General features: G+C 42.4%; 1 protein-coding gene across 7 annotated transcripts in view; it reads right to left on the bottom strand.

Annotated features, from left to right (window-relative positions):
• HECTD4 (HECT domain E3 ubiquitin protein ligase 4) overlaps nucleotides 1–20,317 on the bottom strand; it is a 171,890-nt gene extending 151,573 nt beyond the window's left edge. For all 7 annotated transcript variants that reach the window (XM_043968519.1, XM_043968533.1, XM_043968548.1 and 4 more), the window contains exon 1: nucleotides 19,865–20,317. In XM_043968519.1, the coding sequence (XP_043824454.1) occupies nucleotides 19,865–20,044 (180 nt within the window). In that variant the 5' untranslated portion in view covers nucleotides 20,045–20,317. The remainder of the gene's footprint in view (nucleotides 1–19,864) is intronic.
• Between the last annotated feature and the right edge of the window lie 250 nt (nucleotides 20,318–20,567).

The following is a 20,567-nucleotide window of genomic DNA, read 5'->3' as shown; positions in this document are numbered from 1 at the left end:
GCTCTATCCACTGCACCACCTAGCTGCCCCTGATGATTCCCTTTTTAAATATTTATCCCAAACTATGCCATATAATAATTTTTTTGGCAGGGCAATGAGGGTTAAGTGACTTGTCCAGGGTCATATAGCTAGTACATGTCAAGACATTGCCTAGGGGCAATGTTTGTGTATCAAAAAATTGGAAATTGAGGGAATGCCCATCAATTAGGGAAGTGGTATAAGATCATGAAGGAATACTGTTGTGCTATATGAAATGATGGGCAGGACACTCTCAGAAAAACCTGGAAAGACATGAGCAGGACCAGCAAAACACTGTACAAAGTAACAGCAACACTGTGTGAAGATCAACTAAGAATGACTTTAGGGGCGGTTAGGTGGCGTTGTGGATAGAGCACCAGCCCTGGATTCAGAAGGACCTGAGTTCAAATATGACCTCAGACAGGATTTAAAAAAAACAAAATGTGGCAATTATATGGGAAATTGAGTACAAGTCTGTTAAGAAATGAATGTAACAGAAAAAAAACAAAGTATGTCAGCAGTAATTCAGTTTCTTAAATATCAAATCATTAAAGATACTGTGGATACACCACTAAATGCCCAAAGGTATTACCATCACTTACAAGCTGTGTGACCCTGGGCAAGTCACTTAACCCCAATTGCCTCACCCCCCCCCAAAAAAAGAATGACGTAGCTCCTTTCAGCAATACAATGATCCAAGACAATTCCAAAGGACTCATGATACCATCCACATTCAGAGAAAGAACTGAGGGTTGCTGAATGCCGATAGAAGCATACTATTTTCACTTTCATTATTCTTGTTGTATGTGTGGGTTTTTTTCCTTCTTGTCTGTTTCTTCTTTCACAACATGACTAATATGGCAGTGTTTTATATGACTGCACCTAAATAACCTATATCAAATTGCTTACCATTTTAGGATGAAGGGAGGGGAGGGAGAAAGGAAGAAAAATGTGGAACTCAATATTTTATAAAAATTAATGTTAAAAATGTATTAATTAAAAAAATAAAATACTACTTTTTAAAAGCCCCTCCAATATCATCTCTTCCTTTCCTGTTTCCCTTCCCCACAACGTCGTACTTCTTCCACTTCCCTATTTCTGTGGAGCTCACCATCACCCTCCTGCAAGTCATCCAGGGTCGCAATCGTCCTCCACGCTTCATTCTTCCCTCATCTACCAAATCTAATCTCTTGTGAATTTTATCTCCACAGCAGCTCTAATACATTTCCTGTTTTCTCTACTCACAAGGCCATCACACTACTATCTCCTGTCTGGACTACTGCAATAGTCTCCTTATTGTTACGAGTCTCTAGACCCCCAGATCTCGCCCTCTTGCCAAAGTGCTATGCCCCTGTTCAGAAAGTTCCAGTAGGCCCCTCTTGCTTCTAGGATCAAATACAAATCCCTACTGGGCACTTAAAGCCCTTCATGTTTGGGCTCCCGCCTGCTTTTTCAGATCTAGGCCCACACACCCCACTGCCAACTCTATACTCTATAGCTAAACTAAACTATTTGCGGCAGTAGAAATGGATCCCTGCTGATTGCATAGTGACTTAGAAAACCATAAATAAATATCATCTATGTTGCACTGTATTTTTATTTACTAAATCTTTTCCAGTTACATTTAATCTTGTTCAGACTCCGCTCAGGAGTGTTACAGCTGCAAAAAGTGGGCAAGCTTGACCTCTCTAGGCCTTTGCAGAGACTGCCCCCTGTCTTCAATGCACTCCTCCTCACCTCTTCCTTATCTAATAACTACTTCCATTCAAACCACTGCTCGAGAGCCATAGGAGAGCTTTGTTTATCCTCTTCAAATGCCAGACCTCCCCAATTACCTGGTGTACATTTTGCACTGTCATACATTTCTCACACACTGTTTCCCCCAAGCAGAAAGTAAGATCAGTGAGGACAGGAACTTTTTTACTTCGATTCTTGTATATGTGCCTGGCACCAAGTAACTGATTAATAGCTGCTTGCTGACTCACTGGACCTCTTCATACCTCAGATTCATTTGTAAAGTGATATGGGCCAGAATATCTAGTACCTTTCAACTCTAAAATTCTATGTTCTAATCTTTCTTTGAGGACTCTGATAGCACTTTGGAATTAAAGTGTGTCAGGGTCATAATTAGCACCTATTACCAGGGTCCTGGATTTCTGACTGGTAGAATGCTGATTACACCAATCCTGACATGTCATTAAGCATTTTTAAAGGGATGTCATCAAATCATATAAGTCAAAAGGTTTAAAAAGTTAGGGATTGGGGCAGCTAGATGGCACAGTGGTTAAAGCACCGGCCCTGGATTCAGGAGTACCTGAGTTCAAATCCGGCCTCAGACACTTGACACTTACTAGCTGTGTGACTCTGGGCAAGTCACTTAACCCCCATTGCCTAAAAAAAAAAAAAAAAAGTTAGGGATTTACTGGTACAGACAATAGCCTTTGGAAGTAAGCCAGGCCCTCACTCAAAAATAAAACAAAAAGAGCAGCAACTACATCTCTCTGTTATGGGGAAAAAATTAGTGAATTAAAGTAATGAAATTCAAGTCACCACTAGACAAAAATTGGCTCAATACTTCCAATTATTATTGGATAGCCACAAGAAAGGCTCAGTCAATACACCTGTAAATAGAGCTTACAGAGGACACCAGTCTCTCAGTTAACTGTAAATGTCAGTAAAGGTAATAAAGGGCCATGGAAGAAACTATAGATCCAAGAGTGAAAATTGCTATTTAGAGAGAAACTTTTAAAAAATCATTCACATCACTGTGAGAAAGAACAAAGCAGGAAACTCATTAAAGCCATGCTAAAGACTGAAGACAAGCCTTGAGCTCCACATGAGGGGGGAGTACTGCTCCAAGTGTTCTAGAACGTCAAGACATGGATGGAAGTATCAGCGAAGGCTTTTATATGAGACAAGGGATTCTTCACCTGAGGTTTAAGGGTTATCAATGTTCCTCCTGAAATGGATCACACAGAAAATAAACACAACATCCCAGGTGTGGTCTGACAAAGGTAACGGGCAGAGGAGCTGTCACCTCTAGACCTGGCCTCTCCTAATTCAGCCCAAGAGTGCAGCCAGCTGCTCTCTTGGCCCCCATATGATACTAATGAATAATGCTAAACATGCAGTCCATTTAAAAACCCTACATCTTTTTCAAATTGTAAAATAATGATGATATTTCAAGTGCTTTCAGATTTTCAAGGCTCAAACTGTATTATTTTTCTCATTTGAATAATCTCATGAGGTAAGTGCAATGGATATTATCTTGATTTTATGGGGAAGGAAACTAAGGCATGGAAACTTTCCATGGCTTGTCTAGAGACATAGAGGTGGTATATCTGAGGGAGGTTTCAAACTCAGGTCCTTCATATCTCCAGATCCAGAATTCTAGCCAATATATCAAGATGCCTATCACACAAGTCAGCATCTTGTACTTGTGATGGTGACTTTTTTTTTTTAAGTGAGGCAATTGGGGTTAAGTGACTTGCCCAGGGTCACACAGCTAGTGTTAAGTGTCTGAGGCCGGATTTGAACTCAGGTATTCCTGACTCTAGGGCCGGTGCTCTATCCGCTGCATCACCTAGCTGCCCCTATGATGGTGATTTTTTAAACATAATTCTAAGAATTTCTATTTATCCCAACATATTCTGCTTTTTTAGACCTAACGCACTGAGGTATCTTTGAATCCTCCTGTGTTCCAGCACCTTAGCTACACCTTCCATCTTTGTATCATCTGCAAATTGATGCACATGCTATCTATGCCTCCACTAAAAGTTTCCTATCTTTATGATGCCTGAAGAGGAAAATGGAAACTGAGGTGCATGTTGTAGGAATGAAAGGAGCGTGACTAGGGGCAGCTGGGTGGCGCAGTAGATAAAGTACTGGTCCTGGATTCAGGAAGACCTGAGTTCAAATCCAGACTCAGACACTTGACACTTACTAGCTGTGTGACCCTGGGCAAGTCACTTAACCTTCATCGCCCTGCAAAAAACAAAAAAAGAAAGAAAGAAAGAAAGAAAGAAAGAAAGAAAGAAAGAAAGAAAGAAAGAAAGAAAGAAAGAAAGAAAGAAAGAAAGAAAGAAAGAAAGGAGTGTGACTAGAAATCTGGTAAAATTCTGTGACATTTATTTCCTACTGGGGTGCAATGGAAGGAGCACTGAGACACATGGCTGAGGTTCCTGGCCTGGCACTTCAGCTACTTCCTTGTGACCCTGATGTCCATTTGATGTCTAATCGATATTTCTTTAAAACCATATTCGATTCTCATACACGCCCCCTCCCTGCCAAATGAGAGAAATCAAAAGCTTACCTGGATGGATAAGGTTTCGATGACAACTGACAAACATTTGTAAGGCTTTGTGTAGCAGGCACTGTGCTAGGGACTGAGAATACTAAGACAAAAAGGTCAAGCTCCCTGCCCTCAAAGAACTGACATAATACCAAAGCTTTACAATGCCTGGCATATAGTAGAATCTTTTTTTGGGGGGGGGGCAGGGCAATGAGAGTTAAGTGACTTGCCCAGGGTCACACAGCTAGTTAAGTGTCAAGTGTCTGAGGCCACATTTGAACTCAGGTCCTCCTGAATCCAAGATGGGTGCTTTATCCACTGTGCCACCTAGTTGCCCTCTTAGAATAGAATCTTAATAAAAGTTTGTTAACTTAATTTTCCTTCAACATTTATATAATATAAATATCAGTCACACAAAAAGTGCGAAAAGGTGAAGGGACAGGATGCAGTTCAGCTAATAAGTACATTTATAGCCATTACTCTTTTCATCTGTAGCTATTATTCTGTAAAGTTACCTTTTTCATCTTAACAAGTTCAAAGCTTGTTACAATTATACACATTAACATCAAAATGTCACTTTCTGAAAGCAGTAGCCCAATTTACAAACCACTAGACTGCGAAAGCCAAACACAGCCTATTAGTTTGAGAAAGTAACGCTGGCAGATTCCAAACAAACTTTATACAGATCCAGTTCTTAACAGAGCAGCCAGGATCCTTCTCTTACCTTTAAACACAGACTCTAAGACAAATCAGGTTGCTTGGTCCTACCTCCCACCTGAGAACTTCACACATGAACACATCAAGCCTTCCGGCTAGCCTTGAAGCCAAGAAGCCCACAAAATGAGCAGCTCTGGGCAAAGCCCAGCTAGAAGACACCAAGTGCTCACTGGCACTTTGCCTCTCCTTCAGGCCTACACCACAGCTCCTCCTAAAAGGCAGCCAGCTGATCTCCAAGCTCCCTCGACTGCATATAAGCTCTACTGAAAGGACTAGTAAAGGAAGAGTGGTGAGGAGGGTCAAGGTTTTAAACTGAGAAAATCTAAGTCCAGAAGGCTTGGAAACTTTTCATCATTAATGGTGATTACCCCCAAATTCCATTAATTGTCATAATCCCTCAAGAAGTTTTGAAAAGCACTGTGACCTCAAACAGCAAATCCTTTCAAACTGATTACAGTCCACTGTGACAGTGGTTTTTAAAAAGAGTCTAAACCTCCTTCAGTTATTACAAAGGAGATATAGGTTCTCTAAAAAGATTCTTGAACTTACCAAAAAAAAATGCACTAGGTGATCTCTGTCTTGCCTCTTGGTATGTAATTCTCATGGGGTTGAGGTCAAAGAGGGGTAAAAGGAGTCCCAAGGGCTTATTTTTATGCTAATCCTCCAGCACCATCTCACCTCTAGGTGTAAGCTATTTGGGGCTTGGAGTGCAATGGAACAGATGTGTTAATTCACTTGATGCTTTGATGAGGAGCAATACACTACACAAAAATTATGAAGGATTCAATATTATTTTATGGTAAGTGCCCTCCTCTTCCAACAGCATTTTAAAAAAAATCTATCCTGTGCAGTTGAGAGCTTTGGAAGATCTACACATTAAGTCAGACTAAAATACGCCAAGATCCCAGGAATTCCAGAAATCAAAATTGTGGTGCATGTGTACACATTATTCCTGCTGTAGTAAGGAAGTATTATCAAGATTTCTTATGGATAAAAAAAAAACTGCATTGGATAGAAAATGCCTAAAAATACCAGTGTTTCACCTGAAAAACTCAAATAATAGACAGAACACTGGATCGGGGTTAAGTATGGGTATGGGTTATAACTACATCATTTAACAATCATGTAAGTAAACAAACTCTGAGCCTCAATAACCTCATCTGCAAAACAGACCAAAATACAAGAGCAACAACAAACCTTTATTAAGCATCACTGTGTACAGAGTACCATGGCTGGACACTGGAAAATGTTATATTTTTAAAAAGATGTTGTCCCTGCCCTTCTGGTTCCCCCTTCCATGTGTCGAATGGGAAATGACCCCAGAGAGAGTTCTAACATAAAATATTACATATAAAGTGTATTTAAGAACTACAAAATAAAGTTCTAGATAAGATCTGAGGAAGAAGGTTATTACTGACCCATAGTGTCAGGGAAGGCTTCCCCAAAAAAAGGTGCCACAAATTTAATTTTAAAGACTGGGCAGGAATTCAATAGGCAAAAAAGGTGGGGTGGCAATGGAGGGTGTATTCTAGGCCCAGAAAACAGCTTTGGCCAAGGCATGAAAGTAAAGGATTACACGGCTCATTCAGAGACAGAAACTAAAGCAGTGTGCCTGCTGCATAGACTGCATGGACAGTAATGTGAGATCAACTGTTAAGGCAGCAAGGAAGGTGTCAGGTTATGGAGCACTTTGAGCATCTAGCAAACAGTACTGAACTCACTTAGGCAACAAAGAATCCCTGAAGATTTTTGAACAGAGAAGTCACACAAGCAGGTAAATGAATAAGAATTATTTTGTTAGGAGTCTGAAGGATACATTGTAGGACAGAAAGCCTGAAAGAAGGCTGAAAGCAGCAGCATTCTAGGTAAATAGCAATGGGGGGTTTTCTATATAACAAAACAGAGGGTTGTTACAAGGAAAGCATTTAGCAAAACTAAAGTACTATAGAAATATGAGCTACTGGGTGGTCAAAAATGTACAGGAGGCAGTGTGACCCAAGGAACACTAAGATGCTTGCATTGGCTTGTGATAAGGCATACTAGTTACCAGGCACCTCAACTTTCCTTCCTCCCTATCCATTGCTGAATGCACCCCCAGTTTCTATAATGAGGACTTTGGCATGAGGACCATCTTGCTCTGGGTACACATTTTAAAATTCCCTGCAGAGTTCCATTAGGTACATCCAATTACTACCTTGAGGCTAACTGAAAAGAACAGAGGAATGCATGTATTATAACTTCTTACATGACTAGATAGTGTGAATTTAATTACCCTTATCAAACTGGAAAGCTAAAAACTATCATTTTGGACGGCTCCAAAGCCTCCCTCATTCTTTGATTTATGACAACTGCACTTAAATGACGCCAGTATATTTGACTTTGCATTCTTAAATGGAAGAACCTTACTTTTCCTTTTCTAAAAACATTTCCTCAATGTTTCAAATCTTAAGAAGTTTGACCTTATAAAATTTAATCAGGAATAAAATGATCCTATTCATTTAAACAAAACTATTCCACCCACACTAGTAAATTGAGACATTTTTTCTTATTTCTTATTCAGTGCCCAAAATACACTCAGTGCAATAAACAGGGCCAGGACTATGAGCAGGACTAGGAGGCAATATGCAAGGGCAAAATGAAAGGCTATTACCTTTCACAAATATACATATTGTTCATGGCAGAAAATCCCACTCCCTGAGGCCCAGAGCTTCTTTGGGGACAGCTGCATACATGAGGCATAATTCCCAACCCTTGCAGAGGGCACACAAATGCACCATCTTGGTATCAATACCAAGAGTCACAATTCCAGTGTTCAAGGTACTTAAACTCTATACAAGATGACATAGACAGCTTTTTGAAACTTTAAAAAAAGAAATCTATGGATGAAAATGAACTCAAACAAATATGATCAAGCTTTTAGTACCTTGCCCCAAGATGTCTAAATCTCTCTAAAGTCCATTTAAGGGGCAGCTAGGTGGTGCAGTGGATAAAGCAGGACCTGAGTTCAAATCTAGCCTCAGACAATAGACACTTACTAGCTGTGTGACCCTGGGCAAGTCACTTAACCTTCATTGCCCTGCAAAAACAAAAATAAAGTCCATTTAAATTCATGATAGTTTTTTTTTTAAACCATAAAAGTATTTTATTATTTTCTATTTACATGTAGAGAGTTTTCAACATTTGTTTTTATAAGATTTCTAGTTCCAAATTTTATCTCTCCCTTCTCTCCCTGGCCATTCCCCAAGACAGAAAGCAATCTGACATAGGTTATATATGTACAATCACATTAAACATATTTCTGCATTAGTCATGCTGTGAAAGAAGAATTAGAACAAAAGGGAAAAACAAAAAAGGTAGAAATAGTATGGTTCAATCTGCATCTAGATTCCACAGTTCTTTTTTTTCTGGATTTGGAGAGCATTTTCCATGGTGAGTCTTTTGGAATTACATGATAGCTATTTAAAATGAAGGCCAACACTTCAGAATAAGAACCAGAGATAGGTGAAACAGTTTTAAGTTCTTCCAACTCATTCAAGTTTTTAACAGACATATCAACAAAAACCTTTATTACTCTATTGGCAAAACCAAAACGGCTTTCCTCCTCTACATGACTCTCTTCGGCCTTAACAAACCTCCAATGCTGAGGTACACTTGGTCTAAACTAAAATGCATCTCCCTTTAATGTGAGGGCTGTAACTGTGGCTGCAGGACTCCATCTCATTTCACCAAAAGTTACCATGTACTGTTTCCTCTCCATTTGCACTGTAGTCTGATGTCTGTCCCTTTCTCACACTATTGGTTTTTTGTTTTTTTTTTTTGGCGGGGCAATGGGGGCCAAGTGACTTGCCCAGGGTCACACAGCTAGCAAGTGTCAAGCGTCTGAGGCTGGATCTGAACTCAGGTACTCCTGACTCCAGGGCCGGAGCTTTATCCACTGCGCCACCTAGCCGCCCCCACAGTATTGTTTTTTAAACCCCAAAACCTCAATGGACCTACATGCCCCAGATACCAATCTTGGAGTTACTGCTGACAAAGTTCAAATGCTGCCAGGACCAGGACCAGGGCCAGAATCTGTCTGGTCTCCTGGGGGTAACTGGAAGGTTACTTTCCCTGTGTCTTACTCGTTTACTGCCCTTACCAACAAGTGTAAGATAACACTCTACCAAGCTTCTTAATAATCATTGTGATTATCAGAAAACCATTTTAAGATGGATGAAAATGATCAATTCTCTTAGAACGTAAATCTCCGATATAGGAGCCCCATGTCCATTAGTGTCAGTAACAGAACTGTATACAATGATAAAAATCAAGTTAACTTGGAGAAATAACAAAATTCCAATCAAAGACAACAGTCAATGTTGGTATCCTATCTCAATCCTCTCTCTTAATAATAAACTTTATAGGACCTGGGAAGGGTGAGAAGAGAATGCACTTTGTAGAGAGCTTATTTGGGTGTTCTGTTGGAAAATGTTTGTGGTATCAAACAGTTATCAATAATTTGTTTAAATAAATAAAAAAATCTATGGATAGGTTAATGGACTTTCACATGACAAACATTAAAAAAAAAAAAAGACTTGGGCAGCTAGGTGGTGCAGTGGATAGAGCACAGCCCCTAGAATCAGGAGTACCCGAGTTCAAATCCGGCCTCAGGTGCTTGACACTTACTAGGTGTGTGACCCTGGCCAAGTCATTTAACCCCAATTGCCTCACCCCACAAAAAATATCTTGCCTTTTGAAAATGAAAGCAAATTTCATTTCTATTCATCAAAAATGGATTCCCATCCTAAAAGCCCTCCCAACAGCAGACGTTACTGCGGGAGGATACCTGTATAAAATGCTTGTGCATTAATACTAAACACAGAAATTAAGGAGTTATTTCCAGAATTTCAGCTGACCTACTTATAGACTCATAGGTACATAAACTGTGGGCATTAGAAGGGACTTCAGGAATTATCTAGTCCAATCAACCAATTACTACAATCTGGCTGTCTTCTAAACAGAATTCATGCTTTTCCCTACCATCTCTACTGAAGACCACATCTCCCTTCCCTCACCACCAACCTCCGTCCTCTACACAGGGAGCTGGAAGGAATCAGCATATACCTTGTTCCCCCACTGCCACTTCTAAACCTTCCCTCTGCTACTCACACTCCTAACTCTCCTCAGATTTCTCCACTCCTTGGTTACTTCAACATTCATGCTGATAACCTTTTGAGAACCTTAGCCCCTCAGTTCATCAACCTCAAATCCCACGACCTCTGTTTGTCCCCACTGTACCTCAGCCACCCACAAGGGTGGTTATGTCCTGCCGATCAATTAAGCACTACTTGATTAGGTAGAATAATGGGCTTTCATGGGCAAAGAAATGAAGAATCAATCATGCTAAAGAATGGCATCTTTTGAAGTGGACAGCAATGCCTACTGTGTGTCAGACTGTGCTAGGCACTGAGGATACAAAAACAGGTGAAACAGTCCCCTCCCTAAAGAGCCTGCACTTAACAGATAAGACAACATGTACACATAAAGCTTTGGAGGAGAAGGCGCTAGCAGCTAGGAGGTCCATTTTCTTTCCCAGGAAGGAAGAATTCTGGGAGACCAAGGAATAAGAACCAGGGCAAAGGAGTAAAGACAGTGAGTAAATAGAACAGTATGGCTGAACTGCAGAGTGCAGAGAGGGGAGTAATATATAAAAAGTCAAGAGGCAGGTAAAGTGGGGTAGTGGGTAGACTTCAAGTCAGAAGACCTGGATCCCATCTCTGATACTTACCAGTTATGTGACCAAGGGTAAATCATTTAACTTCTCTAAGTCTTGATTTGCTCATCTGTAAAATGGGGATAATGCCCACCTCAGAGTCACTGTGAGGTTCAAAAGAGAGAGGGTATGCAAAGTATTCTGCAGACTTTAAAGTAAAATATCAGAGCCCAGAGGATATGAAGCGTTTGGGTTTTATCTTTGGAATGCCTGGGAGCTAAATATTGTGGGTGCTTAATAAATGCTTACTGAATTGAATTTAATATGCACAAGTCTCCTCTAAGCACTAAAAACCGAAAGAAAACCAAAAACCACCTTCCCTTGACCCTGTCATCTCCTCAAGCTACTGCCCTATATCTATCTATTCTTCCTTTCATTGATAAACCAAGCAGAAAGATGAGCTTCCAGTTTGTCACAACCCCAACCCCTTCTCAGTCTTTTGCTATCTGGCTTCTATAACCCTTCTCTCTCCTCTACGACACTCTCCTCTCTAAAAGTAAGAAACAAGAGATATTAACGAAGTAGAATCAGTAAGACTTGGCGACTGCCAAGGTGGAGATGGGAGATGATAGAGAGTGGAGGACCGGGAAGACAACTCCTAGACTGCGAAGCTGAGTGACTTAAAGAATGCTGGTAACTTCAACAGAAACAGAATAGTGAAGAGGAGAGGCAGGGTTAGTGGAAAAGCTCATGAGTTTTACTTCGAACCTGTTAAGTTTGAGCTCCCTATGGGACTTCCAGGTAGAGTGCAAGCAGAAAGAGACGTACTTGCGGTCAAGAAAGAGATGAGGGCTGCAACATGGAAATGTGGAAGTTTCTTAAAAGCTGCTGAATGATCAGTCACATATCACAAATTTAGTTTAGGAAACATTTTAAGTGCTTACTGTACTTAATAACAAAGACAACACTAGAGTTGGTTCTATCACCCATGAGGTGACTTCAGTCAAGTCACAACCATTCTGAGCCTTGCTTTCCTCACATGTAAAATGGGGGCGATATTTTGATTACCTCATAAAGTTGGAAAAAAACCCTAAAACACCATGGAGCTGAGAGCCTTTATTACTACCCACAGGATACTGTATGTGCTATGTAGTGGAAAGGATACAAAGATGAGTAAGACAGGTGCCTAGCCTCAGAGTCTACATGCTCTTCCCAAAAAGTCAGCCCTTAATGACCACCAGTTGAACTGAATTTGTTGTTGAATAGAACTACACTTCCCTTAGAATCTAAGTAAAGAAAAAGCACATGTATGCCATATATCTGAAGATGACTGCTTTCTCCAATTCATCCCCCACACAATGGCTCCCAAAGCGATATTCCTGAAGCCATAGGTCTGACCATGTCATTCTCCTGCTCAAAAAACTACAGTGTCTCTCTACTGCCTCTCCAATCCAAAATAAACTCTTCTCTTTGATAGCTCCAGTACCTTCCCAGCTTAATACACATTATCCTCTTTATGAACTCTACAGTTCAAATCAGCCTACTTGCATGTTCTCACACACAACATTCCATCTCCCATGCCTGGAATGCACTCTTTTCTCATCTCTGCCTCTTAAAATAACTCGCTCCATTCAGACCTCATCTCAACTGCTACCCCTCAACTGAGGTCTTTCCTAACCTCCCCACAAATTAGTTTTGTATTTTGTATGTATGTCTTGTTCACTTACATGTCCACATTGTTTCCCCTAATAGAATGCCAGTTTCTTGAAGACAGGGTCTATTTCATTTTTGTCTCTGTATTACCAATATTATCTACTTCTAATCCTAGAACCAAGAAGGTGCCTAATAAGTGCTTATAGATTGTTATTAATCTCCCCCCCCAGTTTCTTTTCCTTTCTAGAATAAGTCAGTGGTTACTTCAGATATGTACATTATAAGTATAAAAACAGGAAAGGGACATCAAGAAATAATGTAGACAACTTTTCTATTATTTGCCAGTGTTTTGAAGAAAGTGTCCATCACAGATTCTCCTTTGATATCCATAATTCTTTTCTTTGAACAATAAGCTCAATGCAACCTGCTACATATATTTTTTAAAGGTAAAGGCAGAATGTTCAAATCTTTGAAACTGGCAAAAAGGTATCTGTGCATTTCTAGAATGTATTCACCTGAAAGTGGTACTGCAGTTTAAAAGGCACCAAGTTCATAACTGTAGCATTGCCATAAATTTAAAGACGATCCATTACTTATACAAAGAAGCTGATTGATCATATGTCAAACTACAATTCTGCTACTGCATTAATAGTTATTTGCACTTAAAGAAACCTATAACATGAGGGCATAAGGGAGCGTGAGCACGATATAGCTTGTTATCATCCTTTCTCCTACTGCACACTGTGTTATGACCTAGTAAAACAGCCAAATACCAGTTTGAGTGAGCACAGGAAGCATTCCAAATATGGCCACAGGAAGAGCAGTTCAGAGGTTCCAGACCCACCATAAAACAGCTCTCTATACCAGTTATTCTAAAAACACGTTTGGTTGAAATAGGAAAAGGTCAGGAACCACACACAGTTAAAATGCTTTTCAACCAAATACTTTAAAAACAAAAAAAAGAGAAAGAAAATACAAAACCTAAAAAAGATCAACTTAAAAAACTGTTTGGAAATTTCTCTGGTCATCATTGTGCTTCAGTTTTTGAAAATAAAATCAAATAAATCTAATCTCCAACACTGAAATATTTGAAGGAAGCCCCCCCCCAGCAAAAATGCAATTCCCTTTCAAATAAGCAGTTTCTAGAAGAGCAAAAATAAAACCTGCTCAAATTGAACACTATTTTCTTGTTTCCTAAAGCTAGCATTGCTCCTTTCGTGCGCATATTTAAGATAGGAGATAATTAGCTGGATTTTCCCTTGGAGCATCTCCATTCCCACTGCAGTGCACGAGGGCTCCACACAGGTCTGCCTTGGGCCTCTGGCACAATCCCCAGGTCATCATGGAGCAACAAGCCATGGTTCTCCCCTAGCTCTTTATGGAGTTGCATCTGTAATCAATGTATTACTGGTGACCACAAGAAAAAAGCATGGGCCCCTTGGGGAAAGGGTCCTCTGAGGCCAAGTGGTCTGTCTAAGCTAACAGGCCAGCTGGCTTCTGCTACAGCCATGCAAAGGCTCTGCTCATGTGGATTTTCAGATTCCTAATTGGGTCCATTTGGACTCTTCTAGATAAAAAGCAAATGACAGCTTTAAACAAAGAATTTCATAAGTTAGACTTTCTGCATCTTGGGTTTTCAACAACTTAAGGATAGTTCCAATTATCCTGTTTCCCCCAAACTCTCAAAATACAGTTGGAAGTAACCTTCATTAAATATGTCATACAGCAAAGACAGGAGGGAATTTTGGAGGATGGAAAGGAGGCAGGGAGAAGTTAGAAGACATGTGTAAAAAATTAAATAGGGGGGCAGCTAGATGGCGCAGTGGATAGAGCACCAGCCCTGGAGTCAGAAGGACCTGAGTTCAAATCCAGCCTCAGACACTTAACACTTACTAGCTGTGTGACCCTGGGCAACTCGCTTAACCCCGAATGCCTCACTAAAAAACAATCAGGTGAGAACTCCCAAGTGACTGGAAATAACTAATCTCAGCATAAATTGTGGTAAAATACTGTATAAAGTTTTATACATAAACTTTACCTTTAAATACAGTAAGTAACCAAACAACCAATATCAAGGATCCCATAACCACTTTTGTATAATGGGTAGAGTCATAGGAAGGACATATGAAAGAAGGAATGAAAGGGCCACTTCCAGGTGTTACCAAAAATGCAGAGATTAAAAATAGAAATGCCTGGGGGTGGCTAGGTGGCCAGTGGATAAAGCACCGGCCCTGGATTCAGGAGTACCTGAGTTCAAATCCGACCTCAGACACTTGACACTTACTAGCTCTGTGACCCTGGGGAAGTCATTTAACCCCCATTGCCCCGCAAAAAAAAAAAAGAAATGCCTGCTCTTTCAAAAATTACCTTCATATAGTTGCCATTCCCAGTTCACAAGATACTTTACAGTCTACCAGGTAACAATGGCCAACAGAGTGTTCTTTACAATCAATAAAAAGCCAAGAACACAGATATGCATCAAGACTGCTAATCAACAAGGGCTCCTCCCATGCAACTGGAGGAAAGCTGAGATGGTAACAATGCTTACCACCTCTCTCCACTGTCTTGCTTGGCCAGCCATATTGCAAATGAATGCTATTGAGAAGGGAGATAACATGAGAGAAATGAGGAAAAATCCATCCCTTCTCAAGAAACAACTCTACTGCCATGCCCAGCTATTAATGGAGATGTGTCAGCTTTACCTAGATGACACATTGAGATGAATGAAGTAATTTTTTATGCCACAGAGATGGTGAACTTTCTGAGGAGCTCTGTGTACTTAGTTCATATAAGCTTAAGTCACTGCTCACAACCATCTCATGAATCTGGGGGAAAATAGGTGCCAACATTTTTATTTTACAATTAGGTGAATGAGTATAAAAAGGGTAGCAATTTATTTACACAAGGTTACAGTGGCATCCTAGTCCAATTTTCTCTAATCCATTTTCTAACCCTAGTTCAGTATGTTTAAGCAGGGAAATAACTTCCTATGAGCTTTAATTTGGTATTGTAAAAGAGAGCCAAGTGCTGCCAAAAATGAACACAAACACATATATACCACAGAGTAAAACTTTCTTGAAGATTAAACCCAGGGGGCAGCTAGGTGGCGCAGTGCATAAAGCACTGGCCTTGGATTCAGGAGAACCTGAGTTCAAATATGACCTCAGACACTTAACACTTACTAGCTGTGTGACCCTGGGCAAGTCACTTAACCTCAATTACCTCACTAAAAAAAAATAATAAAAAAACAAAAAATAAAAATGTAATTTAATTTTTTTTAATCAATCTGGGAGCAGCTAGGTGGCACAGTGGATAAAGCACCAGCCTTGGATTCAGTGGGACCTGAGTTCAAATGCAGCCTCAGACACTTGACACTAGCTGTGTGACCCTGGGCAAGTCACTTAACCCTCATTGCCCCGCCCTCCCCCAAATCAATCTAATTTATAAGAACTTTCTCAGTATTAAGGCAGATGATAGAAATAAATTTAGACAGAGGGCAAAGGTGGGAATTGATTATGAAGGGATGACATCTGTAAAGCATTTATTTTTTATCTTCTTTTTGTGGGGTAGTTGGAATTGGGTGACATGCCTGAGGTTGCACAGTGGGTGAGTGTCTTTGTGTCTGAGGCCGGATTTGGGCTCCCATCCTCCTGGGTCCAAGGTGGATGTTTTGTCCACTGTGTCACCTAGCTGCCCCATGATGACATCTTTAGTGTAAAATTGAGGGGTTAGAGGAATGCACTGGGGGAGGGGGAAGGAGAGAGGTAGAATGGGGTGAAATCCCACATGAAAGAAACAGGAAAGGTCTTGTGGAGTGGGGGAAGAGATGGGGGAGGAGGGGACAGTGAATGAACCTTATACTCATCAGAATTGGCTCAAAGACCCTAATCTCACCAGAGTTGGCTCAAGGAGGGAATAACATACTCACTCAATTGGGTGGAGTAATCTATCTAACCCTTGCAGGAAAGTAGGAGCAGAAGGGGATAAGGAGGGAGGGGTGAAAGAAGGGAGGGCAGATTGGGGGAGGGGACAGACAGAAGCAAATCACTTTTGTGGAGGGTAAGGTGAAAGAAGATAGAAAATAGAGTAAATATCATGGGGAGGGGAATAGGATGGAGGGAAACAGTTAACAATAGTAACTGTGGAAAAAAATTTTTGAAGCAGAGGCAAGAGTAATGTAAGTAAAAAAAAAATCAATCTAAACTGTAAAGTCCCAACTTTGCCCTTAATCATATGGCTCTGGTCAAATCACCTAACCTTTGCCAACAATTATATTTCTTTGGTTTTTTGTGGGGTTTTTTTGGTGGGGCAATTGGGGTTAAGTGACTTGCCCAGGGTCACACAGCTAGTAAGTGTCAAGCATCTGAGGCTGGATTTGAACTCAGGTCCTCCTGAATCCAGGGCTGGTGCTTTATCCATTGAGCCACCTAGCTGCCCCCAACAATTATATTTCTAATAAAGGGTAAATAAGATGATACACAAAAAAATTCTGTTGACTGAGATCACCAGATTATAAAATTAGCCACAGAAGAGGTTTCAACCATCAAATAATTCAACCTTTACATTTAACAAATAAGAAAATTGAGGCCAAAGAGACAGTACATGACTTATGAGGAAGGGCCTTTAAATCTGAAAATACCCTCATGGCAATATTCTTCATGGTTGTGAGAGCATTTCAAAGAATTTTTGTAAAAAGAAAAATTGATATAAAACTTCCCACCTTTCTCAAATACATAGGACAAAAAATTACTAAAAATGGGCGCAAATACTTCTTTTTTCATTATTAATGTATTACATCTACATTCAAGTTATCAAAAAACAGTAAACACCAATATGAAGATCATATATGCTTTGTGAATTTTCTTTTTAGTCTAGTGATCACAAACACATTCTTGGCAACTCATTTCTGATGCTATGACCTATGCAACCTTGGGAGAAGAGGAGGAATGAAAATGCTTTTCACTACTATCAGTCATAATAAATGTTTACTCACAACATACATATGGCTATCTGGGAAGTTAAACTCTAAATCTAGAGACAAAAAGAAAGCCACACTGTTTTTGTTTCCACAGAGCCACGAAGGTTCCACTGCCTCATTAATTCAGTATTCAGTAGAAATACTCTATGCAAATTCGCATTCTCCGGTTTTGTTTTGTTTTATTAAGGTCAGGTAGTCTCTAAAGACCCAAGATTATCACTCACCCACATCCCACCAGAGCCCCGGTAAACTAACCAAAAGCATCTTACTATCACTGCAAAACACCTTAAGTTTCCATGAAGAACTTTGTCTTTTGAGAATAAACCAAAATGAGATGTTATGAAACAGAATCTTGTTCCAGGTTAAGAACGGCCTACCAATGACTGCACTTGCCTTTATTTTGGAGAGGGTGTTGGGGGAACAAGCTATAAAATGTGAAATCGAAGAGCTTACAAAAGGAATGCTGAGGAGACCAATTCCAGAAAGAAATATCCTGTCTCTGGTTCTGAAATGCTTTCATCTCTGTGTCTGAGATGAGATTAGATCACTATAGTTTCCAAAATCATCCAGTCATGGTTTTAAATCCATTTCTAAATGTTCCTTGTGCTGAAAGCCAATGTATTCAAAACATAAAACACAAAGGATTTCTTGCTTTCCTTTTATAGCTAGAAGACAAGACATCCCTTCCTTGCTCTACCCAGAGTCCTCCCTACTTGTGAAAATAAAAATTTCATGAGAACTAACCAATGCTACCTACAAACCAAAATGTCACCTCTCAAGTGAAAGGGAAAAACTGGGAGGGCAGTGTCAGCAAGAGGGACCTGAGGTGCTGGTAACAAGAGTATTTCTACCTCTGTACTGGCAAACAGGAATCATGGGTTGACTTTTTTTTCTTAAAGAATGCTGATAGAAAATAGGGGGAAAGTTCATATAAACATATTCCAGTTCTTGTTGACAAAAGAATAGTAATACTATCAAGACTGCAGGGGTTAACCCACCTGCCATACTTCCTAAGTGTTCAGGTTCTGATAACACCCCAATTTACAACCCTGGGCTCCTAAAAAGGTTCTGTATTCTAAAATGCCTGTGACCTAACACCACACACAAATGTAATAATGCTAAACCAGTCTCAGTCTGTCTCTCTTCACACCAGTCAGCTCCCATTATAAAGACCTCATGTCATTTTCAAAACCCATCATCAAGAAAGAAGAGGTTGCTCAGTTTCACCTGGGGCAGAAGCAGAGAGGACACAAGTGGCAAGATAACAGAAATTTTATGGAAATTAGTGTTATAATCTGGAGTCACCCTCCTCCTACTACTTCAATTAATAAAAAACCAGGGGCTGGGGCAGGGGAGGAATATGGCCTTCAAAGTACCTGGTACAGAGTTAAAGGGGAAAAAAAAACACCACCCCACACAGGAATGGGGGTGGTAGAGTCAGAGAGAAATAGGTATAGAAGAATGAGGATAAAGACATAAGGATGGAAGTTGTGGTAGGGTACAGATAAAGGCAGTGAAAGCCCAGTATGGGGGTGGGGAGAAACAGCGGGGAGAAGGGATAGGGAGGGAGGCTAGGAATAGGGATAAGGGTGACAGGGAGGGGGAAGTAGGGATAAAGGTGGGAGAGAAAAGAGATGGAGGGAAGTAGAGATAAAAGTGGGGGGAATAGGGAGAATGGGGGAAGGGATGGAGAATAGGGATAAAAGTGGAAGACGGAGGGATGGAGGAGAACAGCTCTAAGGGTGGTGGAGCAGGAATAAAGATGAGAGTAATAGGGACGAAGGAGAGTGGGAATAAAGGTGGGGGAGTTAAGGATAGAGAAGAGTAGGGATAAAGGTGGGGGAAAGTAAAGAAGGAAGAGAGTGGGGATAAAGGTGATGGCAATAGGGATAAAGGTGGGGGGAGGGATGGAGGGAGTAAGGATAAAGGTGGAGGAGCAGGGATGGGGGGCAAGGATGGAGGGAACAGAGATAATGGGGGAGTAGGGATGGAGGAAGTAGAAATACAAGGGGGATGGGGGCACGGATGGAGGGAGTGGGGATAAAGGTGGGAGGGAATAGGGATGGAGGAAGAAAGAATAATGGGGAGCAGGGATGGGGGCAAGGATGAAGGTGGAGGGGAGTAGGGATGGAGGAAGCAGGGATAAGGGGGAGCAGGGATAAAAGAGGAAGCAAGGATGGGGGCACGGATGGAGGAAGTGGGGATAAAGGGAGGAAACAGGGATGGAGACAGTAGGGATAAAGGTGGGGTGGTAGGGATGGAGGAAGGAGGGATAAGGGGGGCACGGATGGGGGCACGGACGGGGGCAAGCGGGACTAAAGGTGGGGGGGCTGGGATAGAGCGGCAGGAGGGGTCGCGGCCCTGCTGACACCCCACCCCCGGGATGAGGAAGAACAATGATGCTCCGGCCCCGGCCCCGCCCCCGTCCTAGCCCCACGGCCCCGGCAGGGAGTGACCCCCCGCGCCCCCTTCCCCAGCCGCGGGGCCGGGCCTGGCCGGGCGGGGCCGCGCTCACCTCCAGGTCCGTGTCGGCCGCCTCGGCCGCGCCGAGGATCTCGCTGGGCAGCTCGGCCAGGTCGGTGACCCGGATGAGGCCGTCGTGCAGGAAGATGGTCTCCTCCTTCACCGAGAGCCACTGCGCCGAGTCCGCGGCCGCCGCAGCTGCCGCGGCCGCCGCGGCCGCCGAGGAGCCCATGGCCGAGCGGCCCGAGCGGGGCTGGGGGAGCCGCCTGACGAGGAGCCGGAGCCGGAACCGCTAGCGCTCCATGGCCGCCCCCGGCCCCGGGGATCCGCGCTCGCGCCCACGCCGCCGCCGCCCTAGACAGCCCGAGGAGCAGCCGCCGCCGCGGCCGCCATGTCTCCACCCCCGACCTGGAGGCCCCGCCGCCACTGCCGCCGCCGCCGCCCTGAGGAGCCCGATCCGCCTCCGCCGCTCCTCAGCCAACTGTCAGTGAGACGCCATGTTGGGGGCGGGGGCTCCCGGCATGCCCCGCGGAGCGGACAATACAGGCCCCGCCCCCGGTCGCCGCCTGGCCCCGCCCCTGCCCGGGAGTTCGGGACGGACGCGTTCCCTCCCTCTCTCCCGGGCTCTCTCCCCGCCCCGCCCTGCGCTCCTCTGCCCCCTCCCGCCTCTCCTCCCTTGGAGCTGGGCGGCCTCCGGGATGGTCCGTGCGGGGCCTGCTCGGGATGGCCCCCGGCGTGACCTGTCACACACCCCG

The sequence above is a fragment of the Dromiciops gliroides genome, chromosome 1 (assembly GCF_019393635.1).
Source record: "Dromiciops gliroides isolate mDroGli1 chromosome 1, mDroGli1.pri, whole genome shotgun sequence".
In the NCBI taxonomy this organism is placed as follows: Eukaryota; Metazoa; Chordata; class Mammalia; order Microbiotheria; family Microbiotheriidae; genus Dromiciops; species Dromiciops gliroides.
The sequence above is the reverse complement of the archived record's forward strand: the minus strand, read 5'-3'. Positions and strand labels throughout refer to the sequence as shown.